The sequence below is a fragment of the Rana temporaria genome, chromosome 8 (genome assembly GCF_905171775.1).
Source record: "Rana temporaria chromosome 8, aRanTem1.1, whole genome shotgun sequence".
Classification (NCBI taxonomy): Eukaryota; Metazoa; Chordata; class Amphibia; order Anura; family Ranidae; genus Rana; species Rana temporaria.
This window is the reverse complement of record NC_053496.1, coordinates 187,236,600-187,262,503: the sequence shown is the minus strand read 5'-3', so window position 1 is coordinate 187,262,503 and position 25,904 is coordinate 187,236,600. Positions and strand designations below refer to the sequence as shown.

The window sequence follows — 25,904 nt, the reverse complement described above, 5'->3', positions numbered from 1 at the left end:
TGATTCACAAAGCACTTGCCTGTAAAGTTGCCGCGGGCGTAGCGTAAATCCCCCGGCGCAAGCTCGGCTAATTCAAATCAGCTGGGTAGGGGGCGTAGAGCATTTAAATTAGGCTTGTTCCCGCGCCGAACCTAATGCGCATGTGCCGTCCCTAAAATTTCCCGACGTGCATTGCGCTAAATGACGTCGCAAGGAGGTCATTGGTTTCGACCTGAACATAATTGACGTCCAGCCCTATTCACGGACGAGTTACGCAAACGACGTTAAATTAAAAAAATTTGACGCGGGAACGACGGCCATACTTAACATAGGATACGCCACCTCAGGGGCATGTTTATCTTTACGCCGCGTATCGCTTACGGAAACGGCGTATCTTTACTGCGACGGGCAAGCGTACGTTCGTGAATCGGCGTAACTACTCATTAGCATATTCTACGCCGACCTCAATGGACGCGCCACCTAGCGGCCAACGTAAATATTGCACCCTAAGATACGACGGCGCAGGCCGTCGTATCTTAGGCATGTTTAAGTGTATCTCAGTTTGAGAATACATTTAGACATACGACGGGCTTAGATTCGGAGTTACGTTGGCGTATCTACCGATACGCCGGCGTAACTCTTTGTGAATCTGCCCCATGGTGTCTGTCGGATGTTCTAAGAAGATTCGACGAAGCAGCTAAACTGTATGACGCCGCGATCGTACATTTCCGGTCGAATGCTCCGCCCACTAGCTATAGTAGAATTCAAATGTTGTATGACTAGTAATAATTATATTTATTAATTATTATTACTAGTCAACCAACATTAGAATTCTTCTATTGCCTGTGGGCGGAGCATTCGAACGGAAATGTCCGCTCGCATCGATTGTATGTTTTTAGCTGCTTTGTCGAATCTTCATGTCTCTATTATGTCGAATCTCCATGTCTCTATGTCAAATCTTTTCTCTCATTTTTTTTCCACAAAGTTGTCCATTTATAGGATATTTCCAACACATAGCATGTACACAGCACAGTACTGTCACAGTCAGACCACCCTTCACTTTCTTTTTCACCTTTCCATCCTCCACTTATAGCGCAGCACTACCTTCCCCATTATTAATACTTATGGTCTGATACACCTTCCAGTGCCGCAGCTGTACCTCCCCCCCCTCCCCTTGATAGCGCGGTAATACCCACTCTCACATTACACAGCAAAAATGACACCCCAAATGTATTCTGCTACTCCTCCTGAGTATGGCGATACCACATGTGCGAGACTTTTACAAAGCCTGGCCAGAAACAGAGGCCCAACACTGAAGCAGCAACTTCAGGCGTTCTAGGAGCATAAATTAAACATCCAATTTCCTTACAATCTATCACATTTTTGAAGGCCCTTCATATTTCTAACACACATCATGTACATACCAAGAATTACACCCTAAAATACATTCTGCTGAGTAAAGGGTAAAAAAAAGATTACCTGTGGTTTTAGTAGTGCAATTGTCCACAGGAGGAGAGCCCTGATCCAGGCAGCAGGCAGGGACCTGGTCAGCGACAGTGAATGGAATTGATGTCCAGGCAGCAGGCAGGGACGTGGTCAGCGACAGTGAATGGAATTGCCCAGGCAGCAGGCAGGAATATTGTCCATAGTCAGTACAGGTAGGGATACTGTCCATGTACAGTCCAGGGTCAGTGCAGGTAGAGACATTGCCAGCAGTGCCAAAATATTGGTCCTGGTAAAAAGCAGGAACATGGTCCAAGTAGCAGACCAGGAAAGAATGGGGACAGGGGTAGAGGCTTCTCCCACCCAAATTTTGTTGAAGCCTCCGAGTCTCCAGACCCTAATCCGGGAATGAGAAAACAAAAAAACTGTTTTCTTCATCCAGAAAAACAATTCTGGTGCCCCTCACATATGTGAGTCCCCTGTGTTCCCACTAGCATAGCAGGGTAAAAGATCAATCCAAGAGGCAGGCAAAAAACGTGGTCAAACAGTCCAGGGTCAGTTCCAGAGCAGGCAGAGGTAGGTACAGTTTAGCGTTAGGCAGAAGCGTGGTCGTATAACAGGCCAGGGTCAGTTCCGGAGCAGGCAGAGGTAGGTACAGTTTAGCGTTAGGCAGAAGCGTGGTCTTATAACTGGCCAGGGTCAGTTCCAGAGCAGGCAGAGGTAGGTACAGTTTAGCGTTAGGCATAAGCGTGGTCGTATAACAGGCCAGGGTCAGTTCCAGAGCAGGCAGAGGTAGGTACAGTTTAGCGTTAGGCAGAAGCGTGGTCGTATAACAGGCCAGGGTCAGTTCCGGAGCAGGCAGAGGTAGGTACAGTTTAGCGTTAGGCAGAAGCGTGGTCGTATAACAGGCCAGGGTCAGTTCCGGAGCAGGCAGAGGTAGGTACAGTTTAGCGTTAGGCAGAAGCGTGGTCTTATAACAGGCCAGGGTCAGTTCCAGAGAAGGCAGAGGTAGGTACAGTTTAGCGTTAGGCAGAAGCGTGGTCTTATAACAGGCCAGGGTCAGTTCCGGAGCAGGCAGAGGTAGGTACAGTTTAGCGTTAGGCAGAAGCGCGGTCTTATAACTGGCCAGGGTCAGTTCCAGAGCAGGCAGAGGTAGGTACAGTTTAGCGTTAGGCAGAAGCGTGGTCTTATAACTAGCCAGGGTCAGTTCCGGAGCAGGCAGAGGTAGGTAAAGTTTAGCGTTAGGCAGAAGCGTGGTCGTATAACAGGCCAGGGTCAGTTCCGGAGCAGCAGAGGTAGGTACAGTTTAGCGTTAGGCAGAAGCGTGGTCGTATAACAGGCCAGGGTCAGTTCCGGAGCAGGCAGAGGTAGGTACAGTTTAGCGTTAGGCAGAAGCGTGGTCGTATAACAGGCCAGGGTCAGTTCCGGAGCAGGCAGAGGTAGGTACAGTTTAGCGTTAGGCAGAAGCGTGGTCGTATAACAGGCCAGGGTCAGTTCCGGAGCAGGCAGAGGTAGGTACAGTTTAGCGTTAGGCAGAAGCATGGTCGTATAACAGGCCAGGGTCAGTTCCAGAGCAGGCAGAGGTAGGTACAGTTTAGCGTTAGGCAGAAGCGTGGTCGTATAACAGGTCAGGGTCAGTTCCGGAGAAGGCAGAGGTAGGTACAGTTTAGCGTTAGGCAGAAGCGTGGTCTTATAACAGGCCAGGGTCAGTTCCAGAGAAGGCAGAGGTATGTTTAGCATTAGGCAAAAGCGTGGTCGTATAACAGGCCAGGGTCAGTTCCGGAGCAGCAGAGGTAGGTACAGTTTAGCGTTAGGCAGAAGCGTGGTCGTATAACAGGCCAGGGTCAGTTCCAGAGAAGGCAGAGGTATGTTTAGCATTAGGCAAAAGCGTGGTCGTATAACAGGCCATGGTCGGTTCTGGAGAAGGCAGGAGGTATATACAGTTCAGTGCAGTGGCATAAGGGGTTTGGGGGGAAAATGACAGAAAAGGAGAATTGCATTTACCATACTTCCCTAATAATGTATAAACGTATGATAACGGCGAAAACATACACCTATACAGAGGCCTGGTTGGGAAGGACAATCGGGACAATAATACACGTGTATCTTCAAATTCCTCCTCTGGAGCACACCCGGCATTTTTTCTGACATCTGTAGCCTTTTTCACGGGGGAGGGCTTTCTCAGGAAAGTGGCGCTCGTGGAGTCTGCTCACGGAATCAGAGCGAATATTTTCTGGTGGGCTTTCAGGGTACAAAAGGGCGGAGATAACTTCTTCTTGATAGGATACAGGGTTCTCTGTAGATGTTTGGTAAATAACATAAGTGTTATACATGGCCAAAGTGAAAAAATAAATGGACACTTTCTTATACCAGTGGCGGGATTTTCTTGTGGAAAGGTAGGGTTCAATCATCTGATCGTTGAAGTCCACTCCCCCCATAAACAAATTATAATCGTAAATGCATGCTGGTTTCTGGACTGGGCCGTTTCTTTGGGGGACTTCCACGTAGGTGTCGTTGTGGATTGATGTAAACATGTGGACGTTTCGTTTGTCCCTCCACCTGACCCTGACAGCCAATATCTCCTGGTTCCTCAATGATGCCGTCTCCCCTCGACGTAGCTTTTCATTGACCAGTTTTTGTGGGAAGCCTTTTCTATTGGCTCTTACTGTGCCACATTCTGGGGTATCCCTCCGGTAAAGATTGCGAAACAGGGGCAGGCTAGTATAACAATTATCTACATAAAGGTGGTATCCCTTTCCAAGGAGTGGATAGATAAGCTCCCAGACCACTTTTCCACTGACTCCGATATACTCTGGGCATTCAGGGGGATGCAGTTGGCCATCCTTCCCATCGTACACCAGGAAGGCGTAGATGTACCCCTGTGGCTCGGTCGCAAAGTTTGTACATTTTATCCCCATATCGGGCCCTTTTGCTGGGGACAAACTGTTTAATGCCCAGCCTGCCTGAGAATTTGACAAGGGACTCATCCACGGAGATATTCTGTTCAGGAATATATGACTGGGGAAAACTTTTCAGAGAAAAAATTTAGGAGTGGCCGAATTTGAAATAGTTTGTCAAAGGCAGGGTCATTTCGGGGAGGGCACTGGGTTTTGTCGTTAAAGTGGAGGAACCGCATAATTATTAGGTATCGGGATCTTGGCATAAGGGAGGAGAAGAGTGGCATGTGGGTTAGGTATGATAGGTTTGGTAGACCAGTAGGAGTACAATTGTTTTTTTTTTTTTTTTTTAAAGTCCCATAGTAAAAGTTAGGCCTAAGAAAACTTTGAATTCCTCCACGGCTAGTTCTCTCCACTCAAAGGGACGGGCATAACTGGAACCAGGGTTGCTTTCTATGTACTGCTGTGCATAGAGGTTGCACTGGGCCACAATAAAGGATAGAAAGTCTTGGGTGAAAAGTAAATTAAAAAAATTGAGAAAGGAAAAATTATCGGTGTTCACCTGGACACCTGGCTGGGCGGTGAAAGGGGGGATAGTTGCTGCTCCGGAATTAGGGGGAAGCCATAGGGGGTTTTGAAGGCCATAGGGAAGGCTGGCATGGACCCTATCCCTTTGGGGCTGAGATGACACCCTACTGGTGCCTGACCTTTATTGCAGTGGCACTGCGCTTGAGGTGGACGGCACTGCGCTTGAGGTGGACGGCCCTGCGCTTCTGGGAGTAGGCCGCTTCTCCACGCCATCACCCCTTCTTTTCACGGGCACACGTTCTGATTCTGATGTTCCTCTTCTGATTCTGTATCAGACCCACTGTCTGTAACGGGTTCATAGGCCGAATCCGAATTGGACTGAGACTCCCCGCTGCTCTCATCCCTCATGATTAGACGCTGGTAGGCCTCTTCACTGGTAAAGATTTTTTTTGCCATACTGGTGGCTGGTAAAGCTGCACTGCAGAGCACTGTGGTGGCACTGGTGGACACAGGCGGCACTGATGTGCACTGTAGTGGCACGGGTGTGGCTCTGGTTGCACTGGTGTGGCTCTGGTGGCACAGACGGCACTGATGGGCACAGGTGTTCACTGGTGCGCACTGATTAACACACAGGCGGCACTGGTGGGCACAGGCGGCACTGGTGGGCATAGGCGGAACTGATGGGCACAGGTGGCACTGATGGACACAGGTGGCTCTGGTGTTCACTGGTTAGCACACAGGGGGCACTGGTGGGCACAGGCGGCACTGCAGTGGCGCAGGTGGCACTGATGGGCGCAGGTGGCACTGGTGTGGCTCTGGTGACACTGGGGTAACACTGGAGTGGCACAGATGTGGCACTATTGGGCACAGATGTGGCACTATTGGGCACTATTAGGCACAGCAACTATCAGGGGGACACTCACAGATCTCTTCTCTCACGCTGCATCTGTGTGAGGAGAGGAGAGAGATGAACTTTCCATGACCTTTGTTGTTTACATTGTGATCGCGTCGTCATTGGATGGCGCGATCACGTGGTAAAGGGCCGCTGTCATTGGCCCTTTACCATCATCTGTGTTGCGCCGCGTCCCGTGGACCCGGCGTGCACAGATGTTTCGGTGGGGGCGCGTGGGAACGATTCTCTGGGAATCAACCACCTTGTTATTTGGCGGCGGCTGGTGGTCAAGTGGTTAAATGAATGGAAACCATTCGGCCAGCACAGCAAATATCCTAATAACATTCATCTTTCCCCCATTCACACAGAAGGAATGTACATTGACTTTCCCCGGGGGAATTGCTATGCACATATTTTATGAATAGACCCCTAAATGTCAGGAGATGTTTATATAAAGATGGGAAGTATGGAGCAGATAAATGAATAGACCTCCTAGCAATGTTATTACCAGGCTGCAGCTAGGGGGAGCTCTAATGTGTGAGCACAGCAGAGTGATCCCATCTAACTCACATTAACCCTTTCACTGTCAGATGTTTTTGTATTATCAGACTGACACACCACAACAACGATCGCCCCCTAGGACATACGATCGCGTCTTATCCTGCTGGACATCATATGACGCCCAGTCAGGATAACTGAATCACTTCCCGGCCGTCATTTTGCTATAGGACGGGTGGGAAGTGGTTGGTGGGAGTGGAGATGACCCCATCTATAAGGATAGACAATACATACACACACACAGCACAAGGCCATGTTCACGCTACGAGACGTTTTTCGGGGCTGCAGGTCCTCTGAGCTTCATAAGGTGGTGATCTTCTCACTTCTACCATAGAGAAAGGAAGTCTCTATGGAAGACAGGAAGTGATGTCAGCTTCAAACAGGAAGTGATGTCTGGTATAAATAGAAAGTTCCGGGTGCGAGGTGAGTCAGGAGAACAACGAGAGAAGCCATTGTTGGAAGACGCAGCAGAGGAGGTAATAAGATCTTATCTTCTATTTACACCCAGTAACCCCCGTCATGTCCGTCCTCTTCCTCCATAGTCACTGTGACGTCTTTTGTCTCCAGCAGATGATGATACACACATATATAGTGTGGAGACCTAGATTAACCCCTTCAGGGTCAGAAGAGTTCCCCATAGAGAATTCTCTTCATTTAGGAGATGTGTCACATATCCCACCAATCATCTTCTCACCTCTTCAGTCTATACTAACGGATTATACCACTTTTATTGGGGATGGGGGGGGTTTCTTTTTTTTTTCAAATACTTTTTCTCTTCCGTTCATGGACGGACACAGCAGCAATTGACCTTGGGTTATTATCCTCCCTTTTAGGAGATTGACTAGGCAGAAAAACAGCACGTTAAAACGGTTGTAAACCCGCATCAAAATTTTTTTATTTTTTTTTCTCCTGCAAGGCAAAAGTCATAATGAGCTAATATGCACCGCATATTAGCTTATTATGAAATACTTACCTCGGAACGAGGTGTGTAAAACTTACCTGGTTCACGCCGTTGCGTGTCTTCCGGGTATCGCCGCTCCAGCGTTGTGATTGGCTGGAGCGGCGATGACGTCACTCCCGCGCGTGCGAGATTTAAATTCGGCAAGGTCCGGCGGCTGCCGGTCCTTTAGCCGAGGATCCCCCCTGCGCATGCGCCGCTGCATTCAGCGGCGCATTGCGAGGGGAATATCTCCTAAACCGTACAGGTTTAGGAGATATTCTTTATACCTACAGGTAAGCCTTATTATAGGCTTACCTGTAGGTAAAAGTCATAAAGTGGGGTTTACAACCACTTTAAGTGTTAAAACACTCCACACAGCACAGTACCTCCTAGGGGGCGGATCCCCCGGGTACATCCCCCATTCTCAGTTCCGCAGCCTCAGTTTTTTTCTGCCTAGCAAGGAGATAACATGGCTCTTCTGGGCCCATGTGCTCCTGGAGATTTGTTTTTTTTTTGCGATTTTTCTCGCTTTTCTTTTAGTTTTTCCTGCATTTTTGGATCCTGAGATCTACAATCAACTGCTGACTGGGTGACAGGCTGGATCCTCGATCCTTGTAGTCCCCCCAAGTTCGGCCATCGAGCGTGTGTCGGCCTTTAGCTATGCGCTGGGCCTTCCACGACATTCCCCGTTGCTCCAGGGGTGGCCGGTGAGCTATGCGCTCCAGGGCACACATATGAACGGGCTCTATGTCCCTGTCACAGTGTGCCGAGCCGACAGCCATTCCGTAACTGCGCGGACGTTGGTTCTGTCTGGGATGCCTCCAGCTGGTGGTCGCAGGACGGGTAAGTAGCAGACCTCTTGCTTTGGCATGGTGGTGCGGCTGGTGCATTCCTGGGGAGGTCGATCGGGGGTCCGCCCTGCTTTCCTCTCTCCCCCGCATTCTGGGTGGTCGGCTGTGAGGTGGGGGGTCCACCTGGGGTGCTCCATCCTGTGGCTGGGGGCTGTGGCTGCTGTCGGGGGTGTGATTTTATTGCTGCCGTGTGTGCGGGGGGGGGGGGGTCCCGGGTGTTTTACTGTGTGTTTAACTGTGTGTTTTCTGCACTTTCGCGGCCGCCATTTTGCTTTATTAACGATCGGCGGCCATTTTCTTGTAGCCTGCATGCTGTTTTTGCATGTCGGCTGCCATTTTGGATGGGGTTTTTGCCTCTAGTGGCCAGAATAACGGCGCAACTGGCTCCAGCACACTTCCTAAGGGACTGCACAGCACGGACAGTGCTCTGGGGCAGTCAGCAGCAGTACAGCCTGGTCGGGTGGTGAGTCCTCTGGGGGGTCTCCTGTTCTCTGCTGCGGCCGGGAGGGTGGCCTGTGGATCTTGCCTTGCAGTCCAAGGGCGGCTATTGGGTGGGTCAGCATGGCGTCTGAACCGGATGCTTCTCCCCCAGACATGACAGAGTTAACCCTTAGTGCCCCTGTTCCTGCGGCCTCTGTGGATGCTATGACGGCAGTCCTTGAGGCATTTGTTGCCAGGATTGAAGCGGCACGTGGCCAGAGGGGGGGGTAAAAAGAGCCCCTCCCCCCGCCTTCTTCTGGGGATGTCTCTGACACGGAATCTGGCCCTGCTACTGCTTCCGGCCCTGGTTCCGTGGTGTCAGAGGATGCAGGCCTAGTCCACACGGACAGTGAGGATGACTCTGCATTAGGGTCAGCGCATGATAGGGCGCTAGTGGGAGCTCTTATCACTGCGGTGTGGGATACTCCGAAAATGGAGGATTCGGCAGAGATGTCGGCCCCTTTTGGGTTCCGCAAGCTGGTCCGCACTGCAAAAGTGTTTCCTTGTGTTCCTTATCTGGAACAAAAATTTGTACAAGGAATGGGATCGGCCGCAGAAAAAAAATGTCTGTTCCGAAATGCTTTGCGGGTCCGTTACCCTTTTTGAGGAGGACTTCCTGAAAAAGTGGACCTCTCCTCCGTCAGTGGACCCCTCTGTGTCCAGACTGAACAAGGAGACCACGTTGCCTGTGGAAGGGGCTCCCGCTTTTAAGGACCCTGCAGATAGGAGAGCTGAAGCTGTGGCCCGCTCCATGTTCACAGTGGTGGGGTCGGCGGTGAGACCAGTCTTGGCCGGGACTCTAGTGTCACAGACACTTACTGAACGGGCAAAGTTGCTGATTCAGGAGTTGGAGGAGCATGATGCCTCTGCGGACTGTGTGGCGCTGGCCGACCAGTTGCTCTCCAGGGCTTCAGCCTACGCGGTAGTGTTGCGCCACCTTGTCTGGCTGAAGTGTTGGTCTGCGGACCTGTCGTCTAAAAAGGCATTGGTGTACTTACCCTTCAAGGGTGAACGGATTTTTGGGGCATCTCTGGATGACATCATAAAAGATGCCACGGGAGGTAAGAGCACTCTGCTCCCACAATCTGGTAAGGGTAAGAAGCCTTGCCGTAGGCAGGGGTCCTCCTTTACCGTCCCCAAGCGTTTTTTTTCGTCTGCCCGGTGCGGCAGGTAAACGTTCCCAGGGCGCTGAAGGGCAGAAGCGCCCCTGGTTCCGCAAGCCCAACAAGCCTGCTTCCGCATGAAGGTCTGCCCCCGCCCGTCTCTCATGTGGGGGGGGGGCGGCTTTGCGGCTCGGGAGAGATCTCTTCTTTCCGACCGGTGGGTTTGCGAAGTAGTTTCCTCGGGGTACAAGATAGAGTTTCTCTCTTGTCCGCCAAACAGATTTTTTCCTTCCAACCTCCAGCTTCCTCCGGAACGTCGGGTGGCCTTGTTAGGGTCTGTTCAGGATCTGCTGGTCAGGGGGGTGATCGTACTGGTCCCTTTACTGGAACAATTTCAGGGGTTTTACTCCATTCTGTTTGTAGTCCCCAAGAAGGAAGGACTTTGTCCAATCCTGGATCTCAAGGCCCTCAACTGTTTTGTCAAAGTGCAAAAGTTCAGGATGGAGTCGTTTCGCTCGGTAGTGGCGGCACTCCATCAGGGGGATTTTCTGGCGTCCTTGGATATCAAGGACGCATACTTGCATATCTCCATGTGCGCAAAGCACCAGAGATTTCTGCGCTTTGCGGTCGGGGAGGACCACTTTCAATTTGTGGCCCTCCCTTTCGGCCTGGCTTCGGCACCAAGGGTTTTCACCAAGGTGCTCGCTCCGATTCTGGCCCTGCTGAGGCAGCGCAGGATCGCTATTGTAGGATACCTGGACGACCTTCTCCTGAGAGCTTCTTCAAGCTCAGAGTTAGAGGTGGATGTGTCTATCACCTGCCAGACCCTCCGGGAATTTGGTTGGCTGCTAAATGTCCAGAAGTCAGTGTTGGTACCGTCTCAGCGTCTGGAATACCTGGGGTTGGTCCCGGATTCCTCGGAGGCGTGAGTTTTTCTTCCAACGGAGAAACTACAGACACTGCAATCGGCGGTGCAGTGGTTGGCGACCCAGAAGTGGTCGTCGCTTCGCTTTTGCAGGCAATTCGACACTCGAGTGTTAGAGAGAGAAATTCTGTCGCGTTGGGATAAGCTCCCTTCGTCTCTGGATTACCAAGTCCGGGTGAGTTGCCTGGTCAGGTCCTCCCTAGTGTGGTGGCTGACATCTCCGGTACTTCGGGCCGGGAAATCATTTCTGCCGTGCCACTGGACGGTGGTCAGGACGGATGCCAGCCTCTCCGGCTGGGGGGGTGTCTGGGGTGTTCAGTCAGCCCAGGGGCTCTGGACTCGGGAAGAGTCCCGCTTGCCAATCAATGTCCTGGAACTCCCGGGCGATCAGGCTGTGCCTTTCCAAGTGTTCTCTGAGACTGCAGGGTCGCCCGGTCAGGATTCAGTCGGACAACGCCACGGTTGAATGTCAATCATCAAGGGGGCACACGGAGCTCGGCTGCAGCAGCGGAAGTCACTCACATCCTTCGGTGGGCCGAAAAGAACGTTCCGGCTCTTTCGGCTGTGTACTTTCTGGGGGTACAGAACTGGCAGGCCGACTACCTAAGACAAACGCTAGACCAAGGAGAATGGTCGCTACACCCGGATGTGTTTCAGAGTCTTTGTCTAAAATGGGGCACTACAGACGTGGATCTTCTGGCATCCTGTCTCAATCGGAAGGTGTCACGGTTCGTGGCCAGGTCAAGAGACTCGTGGGCGGACGCGTCAGACGTGTTGGTGGCGCCGTGGGGTCACTACCGCCTAATCTACGCCTTCCCTCCTCTGAAGCTTCTCCCTTGTCTGCTGCGCAGAGTGGAAGCCGAGGGGATACCAACAATTCTAATTGCTCCGGGTTGGGCTCGCCGTCCCTGGTACGCAGATATGGTGCGTCTGGTGGCAGACGTTCCTTGGCGCCTGCCTCTGCGAGAGGATCTTCTGTCGCAGGGTCCTATCTTTCATCCTGCTTTACAGTCGTTGGCTTTGACGGCGTGGCTAATGAGAGCCAGGTACTGAAGGATCGAGGCCTGTCAGACTTGGTGATCTCTACCATGCTGCGGGCACGGAAGTCTACTTCCCCGAAGATTTACCATCGTACGTAGAAGGCTTGCATCTCTATGTGTGAGGAGATGAATTGGCACCCCCGTGCATACGTGATGTCCCGGATTCTGCTGTTCTTACAGCATGGAGTGGATCAGGCTCTTGCCTTAAGTACGATTAAGGGTCAGATTTCGGCCTTGGCTGTTTTCTTTCAGCGACCCTTGGTGGCGCACTCTTTGGTGCGTACGTTTGTGCAGGGGGTTCGGTATGTGGCCCCTCCTGTGCGTCCTCCACTGCCTCCATGGGACTTGAATTTTGGTCCTCTCTGTGCTTCAAAAGCCTCCGTTTGAGGACATTTGGGATATCCCGTTATTGACTCTTTCCCAGGAGGTGGTTTTTCTGGTGGCAATTACGTCAGTCAGACGGGTTTCTGAACTAGCGGCCTTGTCTCGCAAAGCCCCTTACTTGGTCATCCACAGGGATAAGGTGGTGCTGCGGCCGCAGCCGTCATTCCTTCCTAAGGTTGTTTCGGCCTTTCACATTAATGAGGACATTGTTCTTCCATCCTTGTGTCCTCGGCCAGCGAACCCAAAAGAGGCCGCTTTGCATTCCTTGGACGTGGTTCGAGCCCTACGGGTGTACCTGTCTGCTACACCTCCGTTTCGGAGGTCAGATTCACTGTTCGTGTCGGTGACTGGTCCTAAGAAGGGTCTGGCGGAGTCGGCCACCATTTCTAGGTGGATCAGGCAGAGCATTCCAAAAAGGTAAACAGAAGGGGCCCATCGGTTCCATTGGGGCAGTTATGGATGGCCAACCGTCTGATGCTAGGAATTGCGATGCTCGAAAGCGATTAGTTTGTCAAAGAATGGAGAAGTGATGATCTCTCAAACATGGAGGGAATCCTGGATTCCCGAGGATAGGCATCAGAGACAAGTCCATTGTCGAGAGGGAGGATTTAATGATCACTTCTGAGCAAATTCGTATTGTAGGGCCTATCAGAGGGTGTCTCTTTAGGTCGGGCGATAGCTTATCATAACACCATGGTGCTCCTTTCAATAGAACATCAGTTTGCTCTTGTTCGGTCCGAACCCAGAGTTTGTCTATTGAATGTCGGTTCCAGTTGATGAGTCTCCCCATATGTACCGCCTGGTAATATTTAAGTACATCTGGAAATGCAATCCTTCCACTATGTTTAGGTCGAGATAATTGGAGTTTGGGAGTGCGTGGTCTCTTATGTGCCCATATCAATTTAATAAACAGGGAATGAACCTGTTTAAAATATTGACATGGTATCTTGATCGTCAGAGTTTGAACTAAATATAGATACTTGGGTAGGATATTCATCTTTAAGATATTTCATCTAGCAAACCACGAATGCAGTCCCCGATTCCATGTTTCTAAAGAAATGCGTGTTCTAATTGATGGGGGGGGAGTTAAGTTCGAAGGTTTGTGATAGATTAGAGGGGATATATGTTCCCAAATATTTCAAGGCTGTATCTGTCCACTTGAGCCTGACATTTTTCTGTAAGGTCTGTAGCTTCTCCATAGGTACGCCTACCCCCATTGCCTCTGATTTATTCAAATTAATCCATAAATTAGATAGTTGACCATAAGTCTCAAATTCACGGATAAGATTCGGCAGCGAAACCACGGGGTTGGTGAGGGAGAAGAGCATATCATCCGCAAAAGCTGAGATTTTATGTTGCTTCTCTCTCACGCCAACTCCGGTAATGTCTGGGTTCAGACGTATTCTACACAAAAAAGGCTCAAGGGAAAGAAAATAAAGTAAAGGGGATAGTGGGCACCCCTGCCTCGTCCCGTTTAAGATGGGGAAAAGGGTCTGATAGAACTCTGTTAACTCTGACCTGGACCGTTGGGTGTGAGTAGATCTCGGATATCCATTGCATCATATGTTCCTTCAGACCTATATGGCGCAGGACCGCCATAAAAAATTTCCAATTAACTCAATCAAATGCCTTTTCCGCATCTATACTTATCATAACGCACAGAGCATGCGTCTCCTGTGTGACATGAATAAGGTTTAATACTTTAGTCGTATTATCATAAGCTTCTCTGGTTGGAATGAATCCCACCTGGTCCAGGTGTATCATGGACTGTAAATGTTGCGCAATTTGGTTCAAGAGTGATATAGGTCTATAGCTACTGCAGCAAGTGGGATCCTTTCCTGCCTTGAGAATTACAGGGACGTGTGCTTTTAAAGCATCTCTGGGGAAGGATGTTTCCAAACTTACTTTATTAAATAGTTCCACCATATAGGGCCTAAGATTGGAAGAAATTTCTTCTAATACTGTATCGAAAACCCGTCTGGGCCTGGGGCTTTACCCAATTATAGAGGTCTTAATTGCTTTCTGGAGTTTGTCCAAAGTTATTGGCGCCTCTAGATTTTCTCTAACCTCTGGAGACAATTGGGGGAGTTGGGAAGAAGCAATATAGTTTTCTATTTGTATCTGGGTAGAAGATTGTTCTGGGAGATTATATAGTGAAGAATAAAAATCTCTAAACCCCTGTGTGATCGGCTTTGGTAATTCCACTTTTTGACCTTGAGGTGTAATGATTTGGGGAATGTACGAAGCTATTTTTTGTTCTTTGACTGAGTGTTCTAACATTCTCCCACATTTACCTCCTGACTCATATACTGCTCTAGAAGACAAACAAAAGGAAAAAAATAATAAAAAAATAATAAAATAAAGAAATACTCCATACCCAAAAAGGGGGGGGGGAGGAGATCTAATCTCTTCTACCCCCTTCTCTAACGTGTAATTCTTCTCCGCCGCTTCCGGGTATGGTCTTCGGCACTGGGCATTCCTTCTTGATTGACAGGCTTCCGACGGTCGCATACATCGCGTCACGATTTTCCGAAAGTAGCCGAACGCAGGCGCCGTATAGAGCCGCACCGACGTTCGGCTTCTTTCGGCTACTCGTGACGCGATGGATGCGACCGTCGGAAGCCTGTCAATCAAGAAGGAACGCCCAGTCCCGAAGACCATACCCGGAAGCGACGGAGAAGATCGCTCTCTAAAACGGTAAGTACTGCTTCGTTTTTAAAAAAACTAGCCGATTCCCCTAGACAAAATGAGCATGAATCTAATCTTAACAATTTTTTTGAGGGGAAACTACCGCTTTAAATATAAATGTATTCAACACTTCACACTTCAATGCTATTTTCCTTTGCAAAAAAAAAAAAATATAGAACAATCAAAAAGAGCAAGATAGGGGAAAAAAAGGAAAAAAAAAGGGAAAAAAAGAAAAAACACAAAAAAAAACTTCAATAGTTCCCCTCCATGGCTTCTGTAACAAAAAAGATATTTTATAATTTTCAGTCCTTAGAGTCACGATCTAATCTTTTCATTGTCTAAGCTCCATCTCCGAATTCCCAGGATGAGTCCAAAGGGGAAAAAGGCAGAACATTACCATACAGATTATACGTTTTCACTTATATCATTAAAAAGGAACATATATCCTGAGCTTCAGCACGGGGACCAGCAAAAAGGAGTATAAGGATATACAATACAAACACACACAGCACAAGGCCATGTTCACACTACGAGACGTTTCTCGGGCTGCAGTTCTTCTGAGCTCCACAAGGTGGTGATCTCACTTATACCATAGAGATAGGCAAGTTACTATGGATGACAGGAAGTGATGTCAGGTATAAATGGAAAGTTCCGGGTGAGAGGTGAGTCGGGAGAACAAAGAGGGAAGACATTGTTGGAAGACGCAGCAGAGGAGGTAATAAGATCTTATCTTCTATTTACACCCAGTAACCCCGTCATGTCCGTCCTCTTTCTCCATAGTCACTGTGACGTCTTTTATCTCCAGCAGATGATGATACACACATATATAGTGTGGAGACCTAGATTAACCCCTTCAAGGGCGGAACATTCTCTACAGAGAATTCCCTTCATATTGGAGATGTGTCACATTTCCCACCAATCACCTTCTCACCTCCTCAGTCTATACTAATGGATTATACCACTTTTATTGGGGATGGGGGGTTTCTATAGACATACAGGGTTAGAGGCTCCTGAACACTAAAACTAATTACAAATGCTAAAAGTAATGTTCCTTTATGTGTAATCCTATCCTAATATTGTACAACCAGTACAGTCCAGATCATTCTCTCATCAATTCTCGGTCTACAGGTAACCTGTATACATCACATGACCAATGAGGATGGAGGAGTACCGGAGTCACATGACTGAGAGGATACTAAACCTCACCCTGGAGATCATCTACCTGCTGACCGGAGAGGTGAGGAGGATTCTGGGAGGTCACATGACATCACTCTTATCTCTATTAATAAAACACAGACCTGACCGGAGAGGTGAGGAGGATTCTGGGAGGTCACATGACATCACTCTTATCTCTATTAATAAAACACAGACCTGACCGGAGAGGTGAAAGGGATTCTGGGAGGTCACATGACATCACTCTTATCTCTATTAATAAAACACAGACCTGACCGGAGAGGTGAGGAGGATTCTGGGATTCTAACATGATGTTCCTATTGGTTCTCCAATACAGAGATTTCCTCTTGTGAAGTCAGGTGATCATATGACCATCACAGTGCCTCCATGTGACTCCCTAAAACCTGAGAGACACAACATGGAGAAGATTCTAGAAGTCACCAAGAAGATGATGGAGCTGCTGACAGGAGAGGTGAGGAGGATTCTGGGAATTCTGGGACATTATCCAGTAACAGACAAGGGGTGTGTCTGGATGGTGACTGTATCATTGTGTGTGTCAGGTTCCTATAAGGTGTCAGGATGTCACTGTCTATTTCTCCATGGAGGAGTGGGAGTATTTAGAAGGACACAAGGATCTCTACAAGGACGTCATGATGGAGAATCAGCCGCCCCTCACATCACCGGGTAAGAGGAGACTTTATTGTAAAGGAGAGAGCAGTACAGAGGCTCCACCTAGATCCCCTATCATCTGATAAACACATAGAAACAATGTATTCAGTCAGTGTGTGTGTTTCCTACAGATGGATCCAGTAATGGGAACCCACCAGAGAGTTGTCCCCGTCCTCTGTATTCCCGGGATTCCACACAGGAAGGTCACACCATCCCCCACCATCATCAGGTAGATGAGGAAAAATCACTGATAGTATCATTAGGATCTGTACATTATCTGCATTGTTACCATTGATGTCATTTTTATTCTATATTCAGAGTGGAAACCTGAGAGAGTCTAAAGTTGAGGTTAAAGAAGAGATAAAAGAGGAGGATGATGAGGATGGGGTGATGAAGGAAGAACACACCATCCCCCACCATCATCAGGTAGATGAGGAACAATTATTGGTAGTTCTGATTTATACACAAACATGTTTATTATAATGAATGTTTTATTATATATTCAGAGTGGAAACCTCGGGGATGATAATATTGATATTAAAGAAGAGTATAAAGAGGAGGATGAGGAGTATGGAGTGATGGAGGAGTTTTCAGAAGGACACAAGGATATGATGGAGCCACCTAATACCAGGAACCCCCCAGAGAGATGTCCCCATCCTCTGTATTCCCGGGATTCCACACAGGAAGGTCACACCATCCCCCACTGTTACAAGGTCGGTGGGGCGGAGCATCTAGAACATGGACTGGTGGAGATGATGTGTGGATTTTGTATGTAAGTTTATATCTTACAGATGATATTCTCTCTCATTCTCTTGGTTTAGAGTGGAGATCCAATCGATATAGAATTTGAGGTGAAATCAGAAGAAGAAGAGACGTATGTGAGGGATGATCAGCAGTCTATGGAGGAGGATGGAATAACGGGGACATTTATAGAGGAGGACACTCCTACAGAAATCAGCACAGGTGGGTCATTAACACTAAATCCATTCCTCCACCCATACTGCTCACTGATTGGTCCAGAGTAGGGCGGGGACTGGGTGATATCGGCCTGTAATCCCCTGGTCACTTTCCTGAGCTGTGTTCCCCGTCCTGTATTCCTGTATTTCTCTCGGATAATCTTCCTTCTCTGTGCTGCAGACACAATTTATGTCTCTAGACTGGATTTATGGAGATTCTGGGGTTCAGCTGGCAGCAAAATGTTGATTTTCACCATAGGGTTTGCTTGACCTAGACACCTGGGGTATGTACCTTGGGTCTTCTGCCCCATGCCCGGGTCTAGTGAGATCTCTGACAGAACAATTCTCCCGGGTTACTTGCTCTGTTATTTGCTGGCTGTGCCGGGTGGAGGGATATGTCTGTATAGTCTCAGACCCAAGTCACTGAGTGCAGTCTCAGGAGATGGGAGGCAGCGGTGTGGGATCTCTGCAACTTGTCTCTAGTAAATATTTTATCTGCCACTGAATACCAATATTATGAGTCCTGACCCCTGCACTATATACTCTGTCAGGGATATGCAATTAGCGGACCTCCAGCTGTAGACTGACAGCCCCAAGCATGACACCCACAGGCAGAGGCATGATGGAACTTGTAGTTTTGCAACAGCTGGAGGTTCGCTAATTGCATATCCCCGCTTTATGTTGTACATTACATACTCCTGGCCCCTGCACTATATACTCTATGTTGTACATTACATACTCCTGTTCGCCCATTCATCGAAAAACGAACATTATGGGGCGTTCGCACCAAGTTTGAGCGCTGCATCACGCCCCATAATGCACTGTGAGATCTAGCTGCAGTCCATTAAATATATAAACCGTCTCCTTCTACATATATATATATCCACGGCATTCCAGTCTAGCCAAGCCTATATCTGACTGCAGGCCATTCCTGGTGTACTTTTTCTAATAAACTTCAGGCGTTGTTTTGCTAATCAAAATTTACATCATGTCCGGAAGGCCACCAAGGAGAGTGTGACAGGAAGTCAGGTAAATCTGTGGGTGTTGTCACAGTCGGGACATACATTTATGCCTTGTTAGACAATACACCAATCATTATTAGGCGTCGGCTGCCAGAAATAGCCAGGAAGGCTAAGGGCCGTTGGAAGACTCCAGGTGTTAAGAGTGAGGCAATTAAAGGTCTCTATAAAGTAGCCCAGAGGATAACCACTAATTAGCTGCGTCATTTCTAAGGCTGTGTGAACAGGAGAGCAGTGCCAAAAATTCTCCTGATGAGGTGAGGAGACCATTGACGTTGTCCTGTGTTATAAATGTCAAAAGACTATTGTTTTGTGCTGTATGACCAGCACTGTCTACCCAGCAGTAGGCTGTGTTAGACTTCATAGATAGGTTCCTGTGTGGAAGGTAGACGCCCAGAGTGGCTAGGATTTTGTTTATGTTTGATTTTGTTTATAATGTTTGAATGCTTGCAATTGTTTTCCAGCAAGATGGAATAATAAACCAGAAACTTTGTTTTCAACCGTCTTCGACCGCCAGTCTGTAGAAATTCAGTGTGTGGTGAACGCTTGTCCCTTTTTTTCGGCAGCTGGCCCTGTTGAGCCACAACATGCAGAAGAGTTGGTGGAATGGATAACAAAGCCGTCCTCATCCTCTGTCACCCAGGCTCAGAGTAGTTTGCCTGCCAAAGCGGCCTATTCCATCGGCTCCATGTTGTTAGTCAATCCTTCACTAGCTCCACCATCATGCACAGAGGAGTCCCCCGAACTGTTCAACCACAGTGTCGGGTACATGCTCCAGGAGGATGTGCAGCGCTTTGAAGGCTCCGATGATGGTACCCAGGTTGAGAAAGGGAGTAACGTGAGCCCAGAGAGAGGGGGTGCCCAAGAAGAACATGAAACTGGCAGTCATGTTCCCCCAGCTGCAGCATACTGCCAGGTTTGCTCCAGTGACAAGGAGAGAGGGGATGATGAGGTCTCTGACTCTACTTGGGTGCCTGATAGAAGAGAGGAGGAGGAGGCACATCTCCAATGAGTCAGGATGCCCTCCAGGGGGCAGCTTAAGGGCAGCCACCCTATTGCATCACACCGCAGAGCAAAGCATGTGCAGGGCGCTGCTGACTCCCCGTGTATTTTGAAAAGCTCTATTTTGACACGTGTGCAGCAGATCACACCGTTGCTGTTTGCAACATATGTCAGAAGCGTATCAAGCGTGGCCAAAACAGCAGCTGCTTGGGCACCACATGCTTGACCAGACATATGTCGACCTCCCATGCAGTCCGTTTTCAACAGCACTTAAAAGACCCACATCAAAGGACAAGGCGGACCCCTCCTTGCTCCTCATCAGCTGGGATCTCCAACCTCACTATACCTTCAGTCCTCTCAGAAACCTGCACTGAGAGGAATGAAGGTGTAGAATTAGGTGTCCAAAGTACTTGCGGGACATTTGCTAGCGGTACACCAACATCCGATTGTAGCAGGAAAATTTCCCTACCCATGTTGCTAAAACCTAGAAAGAAATTTGGTCCCAGCCATCCACATGCTCAGCGTCTGAATGCAAGCTTGGCTAAATTGCTAGCACTGCAACTGCTGCCTTTTCAGCTGGTAGACTCTGCCCCTTTCGTAAATTTGTGGAATGTGCGGTACCTCAGTGGCAGGTTCCCAAACGCCATTTCTTTTCACGGAAGACCATTCCGGCTCTCTACCAGCATGTGGCAGGCAATGTCTTGGCCTCGTTGGACAGGGCAGTCAGCAGTAAGGTGCATATTACCGCTAACTCATAATCCAGCAGGCATGGACAGGGACTTTACCTTTCTTTCACGGTGCACTGGGTAACTCTGCTGGCAGCTGGGAAGGGTGCAGTATTGTTGGAGCTTGTTCTGCCACCACGCCTCCAAAATGCTAGTAGTGGTGATTCTGCCACAGCTGTCTCCTCCACTCCCTCCTCTTCTTCCGCTGCAGATTTGTCCTCTGAACCAGCGATGCTCCGTACACGTTCAAGGGGCTACGCAAGCACTCAGGCAAAAAGATGCCATGCGGTGCCTAAGTTGGTCTGCTTAGGGGACAGGAGCCACACTGGGGCAGAGATTCTGTCAGCTCTGCAGGGGCAGGCTCAGAGGTGGTTGATGCCACGCCATCTTCAGCAAGGAATGGTTGTAGGCACCAACCTACTCTCCGCCCTCCGACAGGGACACTTGACCCATGTGCCCTGTTTTCAGGAACTTTCCCAGAACTTATCCACCCTTCGCAGAGGGAGCAGAGGATGAAACTTCTTTGGCTGGCCTTGCAGAAAGGTTTGTGCAATGTGTTTCCAGAGCCAGGGAGGTTACAATTTCCTGGTGCTGCACAACGTGTTGCTGAGACTTCGTTCAGTCACAGAAAGAGCGATGGAGAAGGTGGCCAAGCGATGGAGAAGGTGGCCATCTGACCGATGCCTTCAGACAATTCTTCAGTCCGAAGCCCCAAGATCTGATTGGTTCCAGCAACCGTCGCCAGTGTCTGAATTAAATGGTGCAGGAATATCTATGGGCAAGGTCAGACTTGGAGACCTTTCCAACAGAAAATCCTCTGGGTTACTGGGTCTTGAGGATGGTCCACTGGCCAGAGCTTGCACAATATGCAATTGAGCTACTGGCCTGTCCTGCATCCAGCGTTCTTTTTGAACGCACATTCATTGCTGCTGGAGGCTTTGTAACCGATTACAGAGTGCGCCTGTCCACAGACTCTGTTGATCGGCTCACCTTCATAAAAATGAATCAGTCTTGGATCACCAGCTACCAAGCATCTGATGCTGATGTAACCGATTGATTTTTCTATGGAAGTGGGATTCCTTTGAAGACTGCCTATGCTGAGTGACTATCCTATTATGCTGAGTGACTATCCTATTCCTCCTCAATGTTCATGTTGATAGCTTCTAAGAATATTTTTTTTTCAGGGCACTACCACCACTGCCTAAGGCCCAATTTTTCTGCCCCTGTTTAACAGGCACACGTAATTACAATATCTGCTCTAATATTTCACAGCAGGGCTCGTTCCAGCGCCCACCAAGAGTAACTGTGAGGGGTTACAGTGTTCTGGTACCACCAACACCTAAGGCCCAATTTTCTGCAGAGTGTATAGTATATACAGGCGATCCCCTACTTTCAAACGACTCCTACTTGCAAAATGAAAGGAGACACCAGGAAGTGAGAGGAAATCTACCCCTAGGAAGGGAAATTCTCTTCTGTAAGGGTTGATATGGGAAAAAGGTGTCTCCTCTCCACTGATGCTTTATCACCAATCCTTGTTTCCCTAATAACCCCAAATTTTCTAAATCCAATTGTCATTGGGACAGAAAGTGAGGTGAAATCTTCTGAACACGGGGCACAGACAGCAAAACAAATGTTACAGGGGTGATAACCCTTCCCTATGTTTTCCAAAAAGCTTAAAAATAGATTTTTTGGCTGGAGCTACACTTACAAAATGTACCAGTTCCAAATTACAAACAGATTCAACTTAAAGGGTCACTAAAGGATTTTTTTTTTTTTTAGCTAAATAGCTTCCTTTACCTTACTGCAGTCCTGGTTTCATGTCCTCATTGCTCGTTTTTGCTCTGATGTTGCTGTAAAACTGCTCTGTTCTGGACACTTCCTGGTTGTCTGGCTCCGTATGAAAAAAGTCATGGGAGAGTTTAGTTTAGTTTTCCTAGCCATGGCTCTCTATGGCACTGTCCAGCACAGAGGCATAAAATAACATGCAAAGACTAAACTACTTTCAGTTTCGTTTTTGCATCTAAGAGGCACATTATATGATTGTTTTTTATCTATTTTTAATCGTTTTTAAAAGGAATCAGTTAACTATTATGTCTCCTATACCCTGTAAACAGTCATTTCAGCAAAAAAAATGTTTTTCCTTTAGTGATCCTTTAAGAACAAACATACAGTTCCTGTCTTGTTTGTAACCCGGGGACCGCCTGTATAATGCTGTTCAGAGTATATAGAGCCTGCGGGCCCTTTTGATTGTTCACGTTCAGGCCCCATAAACTTTAACAGTGTTCTAATATTCGCACAACAAATTTCGGTCCATTCGCTTGTTCTGCCGCGAACCGAACCGGGAGGTGTTGGGCTCCTCCCTACTCACTGGACTTCCAGATTCAGTGGCCACTGAATCTCCTGAGCTATTCTACAGCTAACCCGCTGTATATTCCTCAAGCGTCAACCCCGCTATCCTGCTGGGCCCCTGGCTTGGCACTTACTGATGCTCCTCAAGCGTCACCAACGCTATCCTGCTGGGCCCCTGGCTTGGCACTTACTGATGCTCCTCAAGCGTCACCCCCGCTATCCTGCTGGGCCCCTGACTTGGCACCTGCTGAAGCTTTCCCACTTCTTCACTGTCCCTGGCTGGAGAGAAGATTGCTCTGGTACTGGCTCCAGCTTACTAACTGTAGTCTCCGGTAACAAGGTGGATGGTTCCTTAGTGGCGACAGCTTCCCCTCCACCTCCGACCACAACTGGTTCCCCATTCAGCTGAACCTTTACTCTCGGTTGGAATCCAATCCTGCAGTCCCAACCCTGCGCTGCTTCTCTTACTCCTGGATAGGCCTCAGGCTTCCGGCCTAGCAACCCGGGCGAAATAACACACGTCCACCCAGACAGCCGTCCAGGTGGCACAGAACCTCGATCACCTGACTCCACCCAAATAAATAGGCTCTCCCAGCAGGCCAAGGGACCAAAGAAACCCCTGCCAATTGGCTGAGGCACCCCATCCATTCATAATCCGACCTTGCTACACCCTTGTCTATCTAGTGCCACTTAGTGACAGAAGAGAAAAGGTGCATCCATCCGAAGTTAGAGAGAAATCAGTAGATCTCCTAACAATAAGCAAGGATAACTACCACCTGGTGAACTCAATTTATTAGCCACCCTTCCTAAACACCAGGGTGCTACATGTTCATTACATACTCCTGACCCCTGCACTATATACTCTATGTTGTACATTACATACTCCTGACCCCTGCACTATATACTCTATATTGTACATTACATACTCCTGACCCCTGCACTATATCCTCTATGTTGTACATTTCATACTCCTGACCCTCGTCCTATAATCCCCTCATCACTGTCACTCCTATAAAAGACAGTTCTCGTTGTTTCCTTACTCTCTGACTAAGGTCCATAAATAAAGAAATGATCTGGTAGGAGATCAGAGGACCCATTTACTAGTTACCTTGAGGGGGGAATTGTAAGATCCTCAGAGACAAAGCTGCCTGATGTGGGCGGAGTCCTGGTTTAGGGGAACCAATCAGCTCATGTCTAGTAATAATCTTTGTATTTCTATTTTAGTAGATGGACGGGAAATGAGGAAAACCTCAGAGGATTGTCTCACTTTGTCTCCAGACTGTAAAGTAGAAGATGAGGACATCACACAGTATAGTCCAGGAGAAAACCCGACTACCTCCAATGTCCATCCGGCACCACACAGTGTAGATGGACCATCGTATTCCTCTTATCCTGAGGAACCTCAGACTGTGCGGGACGGTGCCGGACCATCGTATTCCTCTTATCCTGAGGAACCTCAGACTGTGCGGGACGGTGCCGGACCATCGTATTCCTCTTATCCTGAGGAACCTCAGACTGTGCGGGATGGTGCCGGACCATCATATTCCTCTTATCCTGAGGAACCTCAGACTGTGCGGGACGGTGCAGATAAGAAGTTTCCCTGTCCTGAGTGCGGAAAATGTTTGTCAAGTATGTCCTATCTTGTTATACATCAGAGATTACACACGGGGGAGAAGCCATATTCTTGTCCTGAGTGTGGGAAATGTTTTGCAGATAAGTCCCATTTTTCCAGACATCAGAAATCTCACACGGGGGAGAAGCCTTTTTCCTGTTCTGAGTGCGGGAAATGTTTTTCACTGAAGTCCAATCTTTCCAAACATCAGAGATTGCACACAGGTGAGAAGCCGTATTCCTGTCTTGAGTGCGGGAAATGTTTTTCAGTGAAGGCCAATCTTTCCTTACACCAGACATTGCACACGGGAGAGAAGCCTTTTTCCTGTCCTGAGTGCGGAAAATGTTTTTCAAGTCAGTCCTATCTTTTTAGCCATCAGAGATCACACACGAGGGAGAAACCATATTCCTGTCCTGAGTGTGGGAAATGTTTTGCAGATGAGTCCCATTTTTCCAGACATCAGAGATCTCACACGGGGGAGAAGCCTTTTTCCTGTTCTGAGTGTGGGAAATGTTTTGCAGATGAGTCCTATTTTGCCAGACATCAGAGATCTCACACGGGGGAGAAGCGTTTTTCCTGTTCTGAGTGCGGGAAATGTTTTTCAGAGAAGTCCCATCTTTCCACACATCAGAGATTACACACAGGGGAGTTGCCTTTTTCCTGTTCTGAGTGCGGGAAATGTTTTCAAGTGAAGTCCCAACTTTCCTCACATCAGAAAACTCACACGGGGGAGAAGCCTTTTTCCTGTTCTGAGTGCGGGAAATGTTTTTCAGCTTGGTCCACTTTTTACAGACATCAGAGAGTGCACACAGGTGAGAAGCCATATTCCTGTCCTGAGTGTGGGAAATGTTTTTCACAGCAGTCCAGTTTTTCCATACATCAGAGATCTCACACAGGGGAGAAGCCTTTTTCCTGTTCTGTGTGTGGGAAATGTTTTGCACAGAAGGGACATCTTTTTACACATCAGACATCTCACACGGGGGAGAAGCCCTTTTCCTGTTCTGAGTGCGGAAAATGTTTTTCACGGAAGACCCATCTTTCCTTACATCAGAGATCACACACGGGAGAGAAGCCCTTTTCCTGTTCTGAGTGCGGGAAATGTTTTTCCGAGAAGGGACATCTTTCCACACATCAGAGATCACACAAAGGGGAGAAGCCTTTTTCCTGTTCTGAGTGTGGGAAAAGTTTTTCAGTGAAGTCCTATCTTTTTATACATCAGAGATTGCACACGGGGGAGAAGCCTTTTTCCTGTTCTGAGTGCGGGAAAAGTTTTTCACAGAAGTCCAGTTTTTACAGACATCAGAGATCTCACACGAGGAAGAAGCCACTTTCCTGTCCTGAGTGAGGGAAATGTTCCTCACTGAAGTCCTGTCTTTCTGTACATCAGGGGTCTCACACAACCCTCGAGGTGTATTAGTGAGTGCGGGAAATGTCTTGTATATGAATGTTGCTGGACATGTGGGGAAGAAGCACACCCTGATAGCAGGAGAAAAATAAAAATGGAGTCATTCCCTCTCATTGGCTGAGTACATTTTGTGGTGAAAACTCTTGCAAGAGGTCTATTTTCTCAAGTCGTCTTCCAGGACGAAACACGTTAACCCCAGCACCTAAAACTCGGTCCTCTAGGCCTTTTAAAATAAAAATAGTAATTTCCACAAAATGTATAGGCCTTTTAAGTGGCGGGGTTAACG

The 25,904-nt window shown here is 48.4% G+C and overlaps 1 protein-coding gene across 1 annotated transcript in view; it reads left to right on the top strand.

Moving 5' to 3' along the window:
* Window positions 1–25,904, top strand: part of LOC120910649 — a 176,483-nt gene that overhangs the window by 66,772 nt on the left and 83,807 nt on the right. The window contains exons 8-9 of the mRNA XM_040322403.1: window positions 20,613–20,620; window positions 24,296–25,494. Coding sequence (XP_040178337.1) covers window positions 20,613–20,620; window positions 24,296–25,494 — 1,207 coding nt within the window. The remainder of the gene's footprint in view (window positions 1–20,612; window positions 20,621–24,295; window positions 25,495–25,904) is intronic.